The 18,090-nt window shown below is 37.6% G+C and overlaps 1 protein-coding gene across 7 annotated transcripts in view; it reads right to left on the bottom strand.

The window, feature by feature from the left end:
• gria4a (glutamate receptor, ionotropic, AMPA 4a) overlaps positions 1–16,514 on the bottom strand; it is a 120,719-nt gene extending 104,205 nt beyond the window's left edge. For all 7 annotated transcript variants that reach the window (XR_015867310.1, XR_015867309.1, XM_088428500.1 and 4 more), the window contains exons 1-2: positions 16,151–16,514; positions 11,546–11,704 (exon numbers count right to left, since the gene is read on the bottom strand). Coding sequence is in view for 5 of the 7 variants with exons in the window: in XM_088428500.1 (XP_088284626.1) it covers positions 11,546–11,704; positions 16,151–16,244 (253 nt within the window). In the remaining 2 variants the exon portion in view is untranslated. The remainder of the gene's footprint in view (positions 1–11,545; positions 11,705–16,150) is intronic.
• Positions 16,515–18,090: the final 1,576 nt, after the last annotated feature.

Raw genomic sequence — 18,090 nt, 5'->3', positions numbered from 1 at the left:
ACAAGTAACTTAACCACAGAATTCTTTCCACTTCCCACTGTTAAATAAATGCTTATGAATTCCATTGGAAACATTGGTGACTTAATTACTTATTATTAAATATGAGTTTTATAGTCCTGATAATTCTAACCAGGATGTGAAATACCTTTTTTTTACTGAAGCCGTACCTCTCAATGTGTGGCTGTCCCACCTTGGTGATGTCTTCAATGCCGACCTGACACGAAACATCCATCTATCCATCATCTTGACCGCTTATCCTCAAGAGGGACGCGGTACGCTGTGGAGACTACCCCAGCGAAGTGAATGATTAAGCCATAACAGGCTTTTGAAAGACATTAAAATGCAAGATAGTGTCAAGTGACGCTCGCTAAGAACCTATCAAATCAGTCCCGTGGGAAACCAGTATTTACAACAAGAGTTCCGCCCGCAGGTGAATCATTCATTACTGGTTGACTGTCTGTCTGCATGCTTCCAGACACACATTTTTTCCACTTCGGCATATTCTACCGTAAAACGTTGTCACTAATATATAAAATGTTGCTGTTTAGTTGGTCTCGATGCAAAGTCTCTCCTCCTCAACTCCGAGTCAAAATTTCGAGGATAGGGTCGGATGGATATTACCAGTACTCTTACACGGGTGGTACAAGGGTTTACTATCGTAAACAGCCCTCTCGCAATTCATGTTTATCTGTTTGGACGAGGTCGATGCTGAGAGCGCAGAAATAAGCAAGGAATACTTAGAAATGGGAAATGACTCTTTGGGGCAGTTCACAGTAATAAATCAACTTCGTAACATGGTTTAAAGCTCCAAAAAAGTGAACTTCCTTTAATGTTCAAAATAATTTGTTTTATTGATTATTTCAATAATGCTTGGTTGTAGACTTATAAAAATGGTAGTCATTTTGCAGGGTGTATCCTGTCTCCCACACTATAGTCAGAGATGAGCAGGGATGATTTCTAACTTCCCCTTGACCTTGTACACTATTGGAAAAGAAATAAAGAAAATAGATGATCAAATGGACTAAAAATATTGTTGGCATCAGACCGGTCAACTTGCCATTTTTGTAGTCTTGTGAAAGGTGGTCCAAGCTCCAAGGTCCAAGATGATCTTGGAGATGTGAGGATTTCGCACAACATAATATGAAAATAATAAGAAAATCACTACACTAATGCTGATACCCCTCTTAATGCAAAAGTGCCCACCACTGTGTTGGTAGAAATATATAATATAATTATTATAAATAAATATATAAATAATAATTATATAATATAATTAAAATCGCTCTCTCTCTCCTCATATATATATATATATATATATATATATATATATATATATATATATATATATATATATATATATATATGGGGGGGGGAGAGAGAGTAATTTTAATTATATTATATAACCCTCAAAGTGAGAAATTCAGTTTCTAGTGGTGCTTTTAAACTGAAAATGAAACACATCAATCGTAGCCAGGCTCAATTCGACTTAATATTCTGGCACCAGAAAACACATTTAGTATTTGCTAACAGAGTCAACCAGCCACTTCTGCATGTAAGGAACATGATGAGAAGCAGGCTTGCAGCATAGTAAATCTCCTTGCCTTGCCAGCTTTTCAGATATTATTTCTCTCTATTTCCCATGTGTAGCCATTAAGAAGACATATAACCACACAAAACATAAGCAATAAAGATGATCATACAGTGCGAAGGATGTCTCACATCAGAATGAGTGACCCATTAAACGAGGGGATGACTTTAAAAGAGGTATGCTGATATTGTCTATTGCAAATATATGGTAAGGGTTTATGCATGATATTTGTACATCCATTATCTAGACCACCTCTTCTGTACAGGATCGTGGGAAGCTGGAGTCTATTTCAGATGATGTCCGTCTCAAAGTAGACTACATTCTGGAGCAGATGTATCATTAAAAATATGTTGATTATCATGAGTACTTAATAGACTGAGTATGAGGTGAGCCAAAAAGATTTCATTTAGAACAACTCTTAAGAACTTTCAGGTTTGGTTGATTATGGCAGCATCATATGGACAAAAGTGGTAGTGTTTTGAGTAATAGAAGACTACAATTCCTGCACATTTCTGTATGGGCCAGTATAGTGTGGTGAAAGCCTGAGCTTCCATTGGCAGTAATCGGACTTAATTACATTTCTGTTTCCAGTGGCAGTGGGATGATTGAATAGCAATGAGGCCACGAATCTAATTGTGTCGAAACAATTTCATGCATTTGAGTTTGTTATGTGGCTGGGCATTTCATTGTGGGGCTGCAAAGTATTTAGCTGATTGCTGTTTCTTGCTTCCACACAAATTTCGGATGTCTAACATTTGCATTATAATTTTGATTTGAGCATTGAAAGCTACTTACTAATCCAAAAGTAACAGAACAGAACCAGGGCAGTGTCTGTCAGAAATTCTTTCTCGTCTCTGATCTCACACCGCGAGTGAAAGCAGGGCCACTGTTGATCCTTGCCTGTCTGGGTAGCATTCCTTTCTCTTTTTTCTTGTCTCCTCAGAACAAATGTTTCATTTATTTGTTTGTTTTTGCAGCTTTTGTCGGGACAGTAGTAAGACATAGTCGTTCAAATCGACTGCCATCTTTGTAACAAATGGGGAAATAGAGACGTGACATAGACGTATAGCTTTAAGCACGTTGGTTGTTGTTTGTTTTGCAAGGTTAATTCGACCATTCTCAAAGTTGTTTAGTGCCAGCAATAAAGTACCATTCAATGTTGAAAAGTGTATAGGCGTTGCTTTAAGTGAAATACAATAATCTGAATTACAGAAGGCAACTTTTCAATGTTGCCCATTTATTCTGTTATCTGTTCTGGCATAAGTGAAGCCCGGAGCATAGAATAAGAACCATCTTGGAAAGAATATAGTGTAGAACAAGGACGCCCGTTGTGTCAATCGCAGGCGACAGGTGGCCAGCCTATCTATTGTTCGTCACCCGCATTGCATCACAGTACATGAAAAAGAAAAGAAAAAAAAAAATCAGTTGAGAAAAAAAAAGATCACACCGTCATTCAAATAGTAGACTATTGTCATGAACTTGCTTCGAGGAGGACATCAAAATGAAAGCATTCTAGGGGCGTATGTTTCATGCATTTTATTTTGAAGAATTGTCTGGCGTTCTCATAATGTTTGGCTGTGTGACAAAAATTTGGTGGCTTGACACCCACTGGATTGTCCGCATTTCTCAGTGCACTTTTGAGCCAACAAGCTAAAAAAGAAACGGATCTCATCCCATGGTTCCTGCCTGATGATGTGTCTATTCTACCTGGGTCATTTCACTTCTCCCTCCCTGAAAGGTGAAGCGATGAGTACTGCAAGCCTAAATAAGCTGAGCGTTTCAGACTGTCACTCAGTGCAATTGGACAAACCTGATTATGTGAGTGACACAACCCAAATGTGAATTTTCATTCATTGTAATGTCACAAAGCATTGTTTGATGCTATCAAGACGAGATATTGTCTTAATATATTTTGGTGAATTTGCATTACTGAATATTGGGATATCATTAATTGCTGCTTACAAAGACTCTGGACTGTTCCCCCTGGTCGTGGGCTGCTGGTAAAGCAGATTTCAAGGAAAAAAGGTTTGGGCAAGTCCGATGTAGAAGAACTTGACATCAACTGCAGATTTGGTTTAAACGAGACCAAAGATTGTGAACTACAAAGCCTTTTTTTATTAGTCCAACATCAATGGGACCTGACCTTAAAAAAGGCACAGATGGACAATAATCGGACAGAAATTTCCAACAAATTGTTGGATTTTTTTGCAAAAAAAAAAAAAAAGAAGAACGTAACAGTGACAATTGCTCTTTGTGTCACATAGTTTATCACAGCATCAAGAGCTGTGTTAAGATAAAGCACTTTCCCAGTAGGGAATATAAATAACTGAAGAGAATGGTCACACATTTTGCTCATTCCTTTTTTTGCAAAAGACTCAAAAAGAACGCAGAATAGAAGTATAAAAAGCCAGATCACCTGCACTATACGGGTTAACACTGTTATTCTTTGAACGTTTTGAGTGTTAGTAATGCCCCTAAGATACTGTTCACTTATTGGATAGAGATGTGTCTTTCAGGTTACATCTGACTGGTCAGAATCAGAGCATAAAACTATATATGATAAGCATTGCCCATCTTTGTGATTCGCATGTCACATGTGCCGTTGTTGCATTTTTTTTTACTTTTTTTTTATTTTTTGCTGGTTTCTCAGTCATCAGTCCCCCTTTTTCCATGTCAAAATTTGTAATCATCACTCCATCTCATCCTCAGCCAACCCTCAGTCCTTCACTCATTCCGGTCTCAAAAGTGTTGCTCATGACAATTCATGACAATTTATCTTTTTAATCTACCATACTAATGCTCTAGGACTCAGCCATTAATTCCAAAGTCCATGTTCGTATGTATGTAGTTATGTATGTATGCTTGCTACCTATTTAGACTGTGTTTACACTGCCATTCCCCCAAGTATATGGCAGTTTAAATATTTTTGACAAACTTAGATGATTTAAATAGGCAAAGTAAAAAAGGATTACCAATGATGACAGACGACACCGATGTTGATGATTACAGTGACAGACTAAAATGACAGATACAATCTAATGTTCTGTCGATCTTAGTCCGTTGTTTTTAAAATGTTATTGTCATTTGGCCAGTCCGTCAGTCACCGATGGGCAGTCTGTCAGAACTGATGAACTGCTGGGAAAGAACAAAAATTTCCGAGAGAATGATTGAGAAAAGTAACAATGCGTTTTTATGACACACAAACTTTCTATGCCTGTTAACAAACCAATTTACAGGTTCCACCGAAATGAGGCAGACAGACTCTAACTAAATTATACAAACGCAAATTCAATTTAAAATGTTAAGTTCAAGCCATTACCTTCTCATGTCAGTGTGCGTGCATCCGCATTTGTGTTATACCATTTGTCATAAGGGCACATCAAAAATTATGGTTAACTCAAGCTTGAATATTTGTTTGAAGAGAATCAGTATGGTAATGTCCACATTGACAAAATAAATAATTAATTCAAATAGTTAATTCAAATGCCAACATTTTTCATATTTTTTTTTTGCCACTACATAATTTAGAAGTGTTATCATGATCAAATGTAAACACCAGTATTGTCCTCAGAATCTGAACGCAATGGAGCACCTCACTGAGTCACACAGCTTGAGGAGATGAGTGACAACCAACACTGAATGTAAATGCAATCTGTCCACCACCCATAAACAGTACTGATTTAACTAATTCTCAATGAACATTCAGAAGGAAATTTAGAAACCCAATGAGGTCATGGATGGCTGCAATGGTCAACCACCTAAACCACAACCCACATCACGATCATAACTGCAGTGGCTGCCGTATTCATGATATTTTAAAATATTCATGATCTAAGTTTTGAAACACAAGTGGCCAAATTCAGTACAAAGCTTACTGAAGTTCAATTCATCTGTGGTTGAAAAAAACACGCATACACATTTAAACATTTATTTGTTGAAAACCTTCTTTGTCACTCTCCTCTGTCCCATAAATTATGCCTCAGAGTTGTGTCCAAATCAGTTCATTTTTTCCACTGTACATTGCACATTCACACACCTTCTTGATTCTACTCTCTTGACTTAAATGGACACAAGTTTGCTCTTTTACTCTCAATTTCATACGAGAGGCACATATATTCAAAACAGGTTTTAGCCACACCAGTCCTAATGCTTTTTTTTTTTTTAAGAATAGAGATGCAGCACTGAGCTTAGTGGGATTTTGTGGAATGGGGCTGTGACTTTTGAATTTTGTTAAAATTGATTAGTTGATCAGTTGATCAGCTAAATTGATCAGTTATCCCACAGAATAATCAATTAATAACCCCAACACAGTCCCAATTTAAAAAAAAAAAATCGACTTGAACAGAAGTTGATTTTTTTTTTTTTTTTTTAGCAGTCTAGTAAGGTTGAATCTGAGTTGGAGTGGAACGAACTACTTGTTTATTACCTTTGATACAATGTTCTTTAAACACAAAGTTTGCCTGTACGGTTAGAAATCACAATTAGTATTATCACACTTTCAATTACATTTGAGGTCAACAAACATTAAACAACATTTATTTCACGCATACTAAATGTTATATGTACATTAAACATTTAATAGAATCCTTATAAACCCTTACAGACAATACTTTGACAATATTCAATGTGTAAATTTGAGAGTGGAGCTGTCACTTAGCTTTTATGTGGTCAGTTACTTCCTATTCTTCTTCTTCTAGGTGAAGAAACTGGGTACATTTTGTGCTTGATCTACCACTCCTGGTTAAAATTTGAACCCCTAAAACCCAGCCACTATACATTCTTTGTTTCTATTTTTGGATAATACAGCCTTATTTCTATTTCGGAAGTTCTCTCCTGTCTTTGGGGAAGTGCGAAGAACTAATATTGGCATTAATGAAAGCCTGCTTAAAGTGTTTAAGTACACAAATACTGTACTGTAGAATCAGCCATTTGGCCACTAGTTGGTGTACCAAAACAAGAAATGGAGCAATACATATGGCACAAATAGAAATTTTGCAGTAATTGTGGCTATTTTTGTCTCTCTATTTTTAATCGAAATTGATCATAAACATGTGATATTCCTTATTTTCTCTGTTGCTGGCACTGCAGCACTGTGTACGACTACAAGAACAGTAAGTGTAGAAAACGATGGTACAAATATTGTTCTGGCAGCACTTCAACCTTTTTTTTTAATAGGTTTAAATATCAGCCATATATTTTGCACCCGTCCACCCGATTTTTTTAATCTTGTCCTGATGAGGGCCATGTGTGAAACTATCCAGCTGATTTTGGGCAAAAGACAAAAATGATCGGTGCTCGTCACCAGTCATAGGACACATATAGACTGACACACAATGGTAACTGCACTATTTAGGGCAGGGGTCACCAGTGGGGTGACCATTACTAGGTTACTGTGTGTATGCAACTCCATTCAATAAATAAGCGGAAAAATCAGACGGTTGCAGAGCATATACTCAATGAATATGTGCGAATGCAAGCAAGAACTTTGATGTGTTCAAAAAGATCTTTTTATGCTTCCAGTAAAAAAAGAGGACCTGGCCAAGGTCAGTTGGAGAATTCGCTATTCTAATTCAGCAGCATTGCTCACCTCCCGGAGCAAGAGCCATGGATTAATTTAGAGATCCATTCACCACGCCATTGCTGAGGAAAAGGGGCAAAACGTGATGAGGACTAAATGAGTCGAAAAACAGGGAAATAAATTAAATGGAAAAGGAAAAGGGAAGGACAAAAGTGAGGGGGAGGAAGAGGCGAGACCAGCTTGGAACTAAAAGACAGAAAAAATCTTGCTTTTTGAACGTTAGGTGCTTCACTCTGAAGAGCTTCTTACAGACACTCCTCTCCTTATTGCCAACTGGTTCGTGTGTGTGCATGCATGTGTGTGTGTGTATGAGCGTGGGCTTGTGGATGTGTCTGATGAAGTCAAATCAAATCAAATTTTATTTGTATAGCCCTGAATCACCAAAGTCTCAAAGGGCTTCATAAGTGAAAAAGAATCGAGGTGAGACTTCTTATGCAAAAAAGAAGTCGTACAGAGACATCTTTTCGTTGTAGGTACACAACATCTTCTGCTCAAAGCTCCCAGAAGGGGAAATAAAGCTCAAAAACACAGATTTGGGGAAAATCAGAAACCTTCAGAAGGGACCACATGTGGGAGGAGCCCCCTTCCAGGTTCAACAGGTTGAAGTGGAAGCTGCGTGTACTAAATATAGACGAATGCAGATACACAATACAGACAAATACAGATACACAATACAGAAGTATGAGACAAAGCAAGCAACAGAAATGTAGAACCAAAAAAGAAGACAAACGTGTGGGTAAAATAAGAACATGAATTAAAATGAACACACCTGAAAGCTCTGAAATGTGGAATTCTAATCTATTTTTTTGCTTCATGTCTTCTGTGTACTTGAATACTCCAAATTGTCAGTAAGTATCAATGTGAGTTTGAATAATCCTTTGTCGACTGTTTATGTGTCCTGTAATTGTCTGCTAACTAGTTATGGGAGTACCAAAGTCCGTTTGAATCATCTCCAGTTCACCCATGGCACTACTGAGGATTAGTGGTATGGAAAATAAAAACAAAACAAAACAAATGAATCCCCTTTTTTTTCATGGCAAAGAAAATTATGTGTTTCAATGTATTGGCATTCATATGTAACTGAATGAAAATGCCGTAATTAGGTTTTTTGTTGAACAATATTTGGTATTTTCACTGACATGTGCAAGCAGGTGTAGCACAGCACATTTAAAACAGGGACTTTTAAACCAATGTGAACACAGCAGACATGAAGTGCCAAAAATCAAACCGGCTCCTCTCATTCCATTCAATTAAGGCAAACAAGAGACACGTTGTTAGTCCTTGAGATAACAGAATAATTAACTGATTTGCTCTTAACCTGTGGCAGGTCAAGGGACACAAAGTACCTGGATCAAAATCAAGAATAAACCTGCCTTTGTTTTTGATAATTCTCATACCAATTATCATTACATTTGTTGTTGGTCCCACAGTCGTCAGTGCCCCCCGAAAACGATCGAAGCTACCTTACAGAGAATATTATACATGTATTTACCATTTTAACTCATAATTTCTTCTCTGACAAAATGTATTTAAGTGTTCTAATCTTACATATTTATTCAGTGTTATCGTTCACACCCACTCAGCAAAGCAGAGATGAAAAATACTGAAACAAGCCAAAACACTGAGCTACTTCTGCATTTTTGTTCATATTTAAGTACACATCTTAAAATTGGGGGAAAAAAAGGTATTCTTGGCAGCCATTGATGTTGGTTTGATTCAAATAGTGTTTCGCTAGCTTTACTTAACGTTTGCTTATGTAGCATTAATTAGTCATTACTTGAACACTTAAGGCAGATGCATTTGTAAGTTCAGTATAACAAGAGAAGAGCTCACTGGTTATTTCATGCATGAACTGTCCTGCATTTTAAAATGCCTGTTGGATTCTTTTGTTCTCTCAGAACACTTCACACTCATTTAAAGCAACAGCAATGCAATCCTAGCTACCCATTATACAATGGGATGCAATCTGATATGTATTCACCGTGTTTCTTCCCACCCACACATCCTTGCTGCAGCTGGAGAAGGTTCATTTATTTTTTATTTTTTTGAATGAAGAACAAAATGGGCAAGCACTTCCCAAAATATTAGTGGCTGTGTTTACTACCAAATTCTTGTCATTAGTAAATAAGACAAATATAATCTAATCAAGTCACTGGTGAGGACATAATATGGATAGATATGGACATGATATGGATTAATATATTCTGAATGTTCATTGGCAATTCGGATCGCTTTTATCTTGAGTGACAGTCTTGTGATCGTTTCAACAGGTGGTTGGTATGATTTATTTCAGACTTGGATGCAATCTTTTTTTTATTTTTATTTATGTATCTCTTTTTTTTGAAAAAGTGTATAACTCACTTCAACTAACTTTTATCCTTTTATGGAAAAGCAACCGTTAAAAGTTAAATTCATTACAGCTGCGACAAGATTTGCATATGACATTATTTTGCATATGACATATTTTCTGCCTCTCACTGGGATTTGTTTCATTTGTAATTTCAAAGCTCATCAATGTATGGGTGATTCCAGAATTGGAGGACATTTTAGCTTCAAAATACGTGAAAAGTAAACTTTTCCTTTTCTGATTGTCTGCTAAATATTCATCCATAATACATGGTCACTTATAAATAAATAAATAAATACATTGACTACCGTCACAGTAACAGGGTAACAGGCAACACTGCTGCAATTCTGTGCTAATGTTAGCGTTCTCTCAGGAGTACAACATATCTGCTCAAAGTTGCTAATGCTGCTGACCAAAAGGACAAACTTACTTATGTAAATAGGAAAGAAAAGAGAAAAACAAAATCCAAATGATTCAGATTATATGCATAAGGGTTTTAATTTAACTAGAGTAATACAGTAAATTCAAATGAATAAGGCGAACTATTTCATCAAATTATGAAAATAGGAGAGGACATAAATGTGTTCTTCCCTTCTCTGTTAGCATATCATGTGACTACTTTCTTCTTCTATCATGCTAAAAAGGTTGGTAACAGGTTTGCAAGCATGCTCTAGGACACATGTTCCATGTGTAATAACTACTATTTGAAATGTTATGTTTATTAAAACAAATATTCCGACATTTGCAAAAGACAGCAATGAAAAATACAAAAAAATGAAATTGATATTCCATTTACATTCAATTTACATTATATCATTACAGGGTGTGGGACAAGACAAAAATGACATTTTAGGGGGTACTACAGACTTATTTATTATTTTTAATGCAATTTTCTTTAGCATTATTTTCTAGATTTGGTCTCAGGGTAAGTAAAGATAGTCTGAAACTGTTTGCTTTAGTATTTTGTAAATGGATTATTTAAAAATTGATGGGTGGGACATAACATGTCCTTCAATTCTGGAATGAGGCATATGTATTATAGTCACTGAATCACCGCACATCGCCACCTATTAGTTGTACAAACATGTTTTTTTTTTTTTCTTTCATTGTAAAAGTAAAGCAAATACATTAAAAATGTCAAACAACCGTTCCCCTGACTCAGTTCTCTCACAGGGAGGGTGATGTCCACACAAGAAAACGCATACTTTTGAACAGACACCTGCTTCACAGAGAGATCTGACCTTAAATTGCAGTTGACTGGCTAATACAAGCACCACAACTGGTCTCTAACTTAAGAGTATTTTAAGCACCCATTGAAAAGATCATATCAAAACGTTAGCTTCAAATTACAACGGTGGAAATCAATACATGAAGGAGATGCTGCTAATCCACACGGAACTTTTTTTTCATGGTAAAATATGTGGTGATGCTGTCGTGTTAGCACTTATGGGGCAGATTAGAGTTATGTTCTAGAACATTGATCATCCCATCAATATAAGGAAAACAAAAAAAAAATCTTGAAAAAGAGTGCATATTTTGGATGTTTGCGTCTGGATTTATGGAAAATGCCACAAGTAGAGAGTTGTGATTTCACTTGACTGTAAATATACATCCGAGCTACAGTCATCAAGACCACACAAATAGATCAAATTTTTGAAGACATCCTGGCATGTAATCAGCCACTGGTAGGTAAACATCTGTACTTAATCACTGAAGTGTTGTGTTATTTCTTTTTTTAAAGCCATGTTATAAATCACCCAAAACACAAAAACATTTAAGATTCATCATAAACTTTACTACTGAAATAAAATGTTTACTAGGCAGGAGCTACTAAAATCTAAATTAATATAACTTCAGCAGGGCCACTTGATGCCAGAAATAATTTTTGGAGCATAATCAGTGTCATTTGAATGTAAACCTGCCTGAATTTCAAATGCTTTTTTTTCATTAGCTTTTGTTTGTTATGGTTTGATGTACATTTTGAAAAAAAAAAAGTTACATTCCAAAGAGTAGAGAAGAGCTCAGTACTCACATGCATTGGTGACTGCGAAGCTGTTGGCTGTCTCTATATTGTCGACATGTGGGACCAGGTTGAAGGGGGCTTCCGTAGCATTAGGGCTGGTGTTGTGAAGGAAGATAGCTAGTCGAAACGCCGTGTACTCCTGATCAGTATTCCTAATGAACAAGCCGCCTGGGGAGTGACACAAAGGAAAAGGTGATTGAGAGGAGCGAGAGCGGGACGTGCAAAGAAAGATTGAAAGAGGACAGTTGACAAAAAAAGGAGAGAATAAATAAACCAAAAAAGATCTTTATTACCATTTGTAAAAAAAAAAAAAAAAAAATCACTTGCCTTTAAGTACATGCAAAAACTATGAAAGAATATCCATGGATACTAGTGCTGCACAGTGAGACAGATGAAACCAAAAAAGGGAGCGGGATGTAAAGGGTAGGAAAAAATAGAAACAACTAGCCTGTCAGAGGTCAGTAGACAAAGAGATAATGAGTTGGGGAGGAGGTAACAGATAACAGAGGAAGGCCACATCACAAAAATGTCAGCCACATCAGTGAGGAGCAGAGGCCACGCACAAAAAAAGGGATGAAGATGTTGGATACAAAGTGTCAGTTGGCCTTTTAAAATGAGAGACTCGTATCCCGTCCGGCCAAATGAGAATGTGATAAATGAAAAGAGAAATGAGACAAAATCAGACCAACCAAATATGAAAAAGGAGAGCAAAGATTGGTGGAAAGAATTAACATTTGAGCATGGATTGCTATGAAGAGTTGAGTGGCGTATACTTTGGCTCCATGCAAAGAAAAGCTTTTACAAATTCAGAAGAAGTCCCAGAGGGGCTCCTTTTATGAACTAAGCCAGAGACATTGTAATCGGACTAACTACAGCGACTATGCTAATGAAGTGAAAATGAATAAAATATGACTTGTATCATTAGTGCAAATTCAATAGGCGTGTAAACACGCGCACATAGAACAGGAAAGCAACAAACATGGCTGACTTGTACACTACTATATGCCCAAATGCTCTGCTAATCATGTCCCAACCCTTGCTTCGACATGATGGACCTTGCGGACAAGATAATAACCAAAATCAATGCATTTTGTCTTGTAAAAGTAAGACACTGCAAAAATATTCACATGCCAGATAATTAGAGTACATTAACATGACATGAAAAGTGTGAGGTCTCTGTCTGTGTTATTGTGTTCCACTAACTGTTGATACCAAAACTCAAATAAAATGATTTGGTGGCACAAAAAAAATGCAGCAAAACAACTGAACTCTGTGTAAAATGAAGCAATTTCAAGTGAAAGTCAACAAAAAAAACTACACGAAGGAAAATCAGCTTTCTAAAGATGTAAAAAAAAAAAAAAAAAACAACACAAGCAAGAGGCCCCGGTTGTGGAGTTTGCATGCTCTCCCCGTCCCCACATGGGCTATAACTGGGCAATCTGCTTTCCGCCCACATTCCCCAAAAACATCCATGGAAGGTATATTCGACACTCTGAAATGTCTTTTATGTGATTAAGAGTGTGAATGGTTTTTTTTTTGTCTTTGTGTGACCTGCGATTGGCTGGCATCCCCAGCCTATTCCTGAGGATTTCTGGGATAAGTACCAGCATTTCAGCGACCCTAGTGAGAATAAGTGGCTCAAGACAATGGATGGATGGATGAATTGTTTACTGATTAGTATACTCTATCGAGGCTATTTCGCTCAGATGCAAGTTGAACAGTTTGCTGCATGCACTAAATGGCTGCAACAGTGATGCTTCATTTCATGTATCATGTCCTTTTCTCTTTCTTGTTTCTGTTTTTGCTCCTATTGGTTTTCTTGCCTTGTGCTCTGCAGAGTTGAGGTTTGAGGATGTTTACAGGGTTTTTCATGGGAACATCCAAAAAAAAAAAAATGGCCCTGCCCAAAACTAAATTTTAATCTATTTTAGTGTTCCCTTTTTGGGAGCTAACATTAGAAACTATTTTTATTGAGTACATTGAGAGTGATTTTTTTTTTCTTAACTAGAGACATTACTCTCAGCATGTCTCCAAATTGCATCCACATATGTGAATAAAGCAATTTTCTGGAGGTAGTGAACAATATCAGACACAGCTGCATCTGTGCTGAAGCAACAAATATTGTCACTGACAACCAATAAATGTTAATGATGGTGATTGTTCAGAAAGTGTTTTAAATTTTGAAAATAAACAACTGCTGTCTTGTAAGACTGTTTGGCATGTTTAAACACATAAATAAGCTTTTCCTAAGATTCAGGAGCAACTAATGGAGCTAATACAACATCCTAATTGATGTATTCATAAGCAGGTTTGCCCCTGTATACTTCTATTTTATTTGTGTGCCTTTCATTCTTTTCAATTAGATCAACCTCAGCGATTTCTTTAATACCCCAAGGGCTTAATTGATTGGAAACAAAGTGATTGAGTCGACTTTTAACAGGAAAAGAATAAAAAAGATGGAAGAGGAAAGATGACAAGGGAGGAGTCGGCAGGCAGCACATAATGAACAGAGCTATTATTATGACAAGGTGCCGTCTACCTTTTTGTCAGCATGTTGTCGCCTCACTAGGTGTTTATCTTGCATGCTATTATTTTTTTACGTTTATCTCAGATAATTAACTAATGATTATTGAGCAAAATCATTAAAACAAAACAAGGAACATGCATGTTCACAGAGAATGTTTCTGAATAACAATTAGTTTTATGTTGGCAATTTCGAATTTGACGGAAATACTTGTATGTCTGTCTACTTGGTGTAAAAGACAATTTCAGGGTTCAAGGATTCATGTATGACATCACACGAGATGCAAACAGCAAATGTTAAAAGATCGGATTTTTGTAAGCATGAAAACCTGGTTAAAACGGGCTTTTCCTTCAATTTTTTTGGGTGCCTTTTTTGTGACTTTTTTTTTTCCCAAATGATGGCCTTGTGCACAACCTCAGCATTTAATGGGCAACCTCACACAAACTCAATTCTATGACCATCAAAGGATTATCTCCTTGCATTGTTTTTTGGAGGTTTTTTTTTTTTTTTGGGGGGGGGGGGGGTTGCAACACTTTCTCTAAAAGACAGGATTACACACACAAACTCAATTCTGTGGCCTTCAAAGGGTTATCGCATTGGGTTTCTTTGCAACACTTTTTTTCCTCCCATTTTGGGAGGGCTTATGAAGTTGAGAACTCAAGTTGAGTTCTTACTTTGGTTGGCTCAGTCTTGTATGAGTATCTAATTTATAGAATGTGTGAAGTTAATAAAATGCCTGTATGAATAACACTAGTTTTGGTTTTACTTGGGAACTAATTAGATTAGTTTAAATTATTTAAATTGCATGGGGTTTGTTAGTATAGGAGCAAAGGCTGCTGCCTTTTACGCAGTCCAAGTCGGTGTTCAAATACCAAGCCGTGAACGTTTCAACCGCTGATTAAAAAAAGAAAAAAAAGATAGATTCACTATAGCAACTGATTGGGCAAGCTGACAGTTGCAACATACAAAATGGGATTTATTTTCTCTAAAATCCAATGCATGATGTAGTAAAGCCTCCATTCGACTTCTGAGGTTCCACCGTACTCCACTTCCCTCAGAATTCATGTTTTGACAAGTTTAAATAGGAAAAAGCAGAGCAAAGCTTTCTGTGAAATTACATGGCATCCGTATGTATCCAACTCCTCAATTTGAAGAAAAGACAGGCAAACAGAAATGTTGCATATATTAGTAGAGAACATTTACCTACTATCAGCAGCGTCTGCATGCAGGTCCACACATGAACTGGCATTTATATACCGTACATGCCACATTCATGGGCGTGAAATGCAATAACAGTGCAGCCAAAAATACACAATAACGCAGCATGAACCATGTAATATCCTAATATGGCTAAAGGTCCCCTGTAAGTTATGACCCTCAAGAATTATCCACCAGCTGCCCTTTTACAGCACCCTTGCCTGTGTGAACATACACCATCACATATTTTATATGCTGTGTGTTTAGAAAGCAATGCAGACGTGTAGTGGATGCCAATTTGCAAAAATATTTAGCATATTAAGTTTATTGGCAGCTGCAGGTACAGAGTCAAGGAGCTGAATCCCATTATAGGACCTCCCAACTGCCCTCCACAAGGAGTGATGCAGTGAATTCATTATCACGCATTGGACTGCGTGCATGACTGTGGCGTGTGCGCGCCACACAAGCTCACATGCACGTGGGATCATCTGCAACGGTGATCCCCATTTTGCAAACTTTATCACTTTCTGTTCATGTGCCTGGCAATGGAAGATTTTGCTTTCGCAAGAATGGAAAAGAAAGAGAGCTTGAGGGTGAGAGACAGAGAGGGAGGGAGGGAATGCTGCAGTGTCTAAAGACAGATAAGACTGAAGAAGGAAAAAGCTTTTTAAATATTCACAGTTAACAGAAAAACACTTTGGATGTATTTGTAGACCATTTATGATTTTGACAATGAGTTCAAATAAAGAACCTCGGCCAAAATGATAGCTCGTTATGATTCTGTTTCTTAAATATTTTTAAAGATATTTTTTTTCTAGGAGACGTTAAAAATGATCATCTGTATTAGGGATTAAAAAATAAATAAATAAATTAAAACTCCAGCTCCAACTCACCAATCTGCACTGAGCTGGGGAACGCTCCCGTCGTCAACCCCCAGAGGACGGAACACAAGCCCAGAAAGTGCCAAGACAAAATATTAATCCTCATGTTTCTTCACTTGGATCCCCTCAGAAAGTGTTGAGAAACATTGGCAGGGCGGAGGAGCTGAAAGACGGAAGGAAAAAAAAAGGAGGGGAAGGTTTTCTCCCGTGCACTGTATATATTGCCCAAGGTAGTATATTCCTATTCCATGGTGAGCTTCTAGCGGTTATTTCCCCCTGCATTCACGGTCCGCTCAGGAGCGAGCTGTGTGCCCGTCGCACATGGAAAGACAGAGGTGGAAAGGAGGAGTGGGGAAAGTCGTTGTAAGATTGGCGAGCTTGGAGAGCAGACTGCATGGAGCAACTGGACATGCGCGCACCCTCCTTCTTGCTCTCTCTCGCTTTCCTTCGTTCAGTCTCTGCCACGCGCATTCTCTCTTTCTACATCATATACTTTCTCCACAGAAACGCCACTGGAGAGGCGTGAAACACTGGCGCCACATTTACGCACACTTACATGTCGATGCATTTATCACATGGTGTAATTGATGTCACATGTCTTGTCTAGTGTATCTTTTCTCATCGAATGGGTCAAAGATGTAATAAAGCTCGTTTGTTTCTCTTAAGAAGTTTAAATGATTTTCTCCCGCATCGAACGCAATCCATGTTTACGCACTGGTCTAATCTACTATGTGCGTGTCACAGCGTTACTTCTCTGACTGCTGCCGCATTTTTCTTACCAAACAGGACGAGAGCAAACATCTGGCCAAAGAACAAGAAGGAGCACGAAGAAAATTATGTGATAATGTTTATTCTTTTTATTTATTTTTGTTTCCCCAAATGGCATAATGTGGGTGGCTCTGTGGAAGAGTGGTTAGCACGTCCGCCGCGCAATTCCAGCTGGCTCTGTTCCTCCTGTGTGGAGTTTGCATGTTCTCCCCAAGCCCACGTGGGTTCTATCCGGGCACTCCAGCTTCCTCCCACACTCCAAAAACATGCATGGCAGGGGTACTGGACACACCAAATTGTCCTTAGGTGTGATCGCGGGCATGAATGTTTTTTTTGTCCCTGTGTACCCTACAATTGGCTGGCAACCAGTTCAGGATGTCCCCTGCCTACTGCCTGAAATCAGTTGGGATAGGCATACACATCTCTTTTTAAAATGGTATCATGAAAATTGAACATTACCTTTTTGAAGATAGAATTTTGGAACGCATTTAGATTACTTAAGTAAATAAATATACAAGTGTATGTACCAAATGTCGTGGAAGGGCAGCGTAGCTTCATGCGTGGGTAGGTTAAGGTATTGATAAGCTCCTAATTGGTTTTCTACCTCACCGTTACAAGTGATGATTACTAAACTATTTTAACACCACAAATTGAAAATACTCAAACATGATATGGTTGTAGAACTCCTCTACAAAAAAAATCATGTTTGCAGCCAGACATTTTTCACAATAGGTTTCATTCACTATAGCAAATATATGTCTCGGACATAAACATAAAAAAATAAACATGTTGTGCAATCTACATTCTGACTGAAGTTAAAAACAAAGCATCCAACCAGCCCACATTGAAAATAAATAAATAAATGGCCAAATCTACAATAAGCATTGATTTTCTTACTTACTTCAATTTCTTGCATAATGTCTTTCACTTTGCTTCATCCATCTTTCATCTTTTATTACTTTCTAAGTGTTAAGCCTGGTTTAAGCTTGACTTGTCAATGACATTTGTGTGACACCACGTGTCAAAATGACGTTATTTCGGCAACCCTGTCCCTCTGCGAAACGTCCACGCGGGCCAGATTTTTTGCAACGTGTGCAGTATCTTCCGGAATTTTTTGACGAGCGGACAACATAGCGGACAAACTATTATAAATGGAAGTTCGCTGGTACGAACACCTTCATGAG

This window comes from Hippichthys cyanospilos, chromosome 11, assembly GCF_059441005.1.
Source record: "Hippichthys cyanospilos isolate Australia breed blue-spotted pipefish chromosome 11, RoL_Hcya_1.0, whole genome shotgun sequence".
Lineage (NCBI taxonomy): Eukaryota > Metazoa > Chordata > Actinopteri > Syngnathiformes > Syngnathidae > Hippichthys > Hippichthys cyanospilos.
The sequence above is the reverse complement of the archived record's forward strand: the minus strand, read 5'-3'. Positions and strand labels throughout refer to the sequence as shown.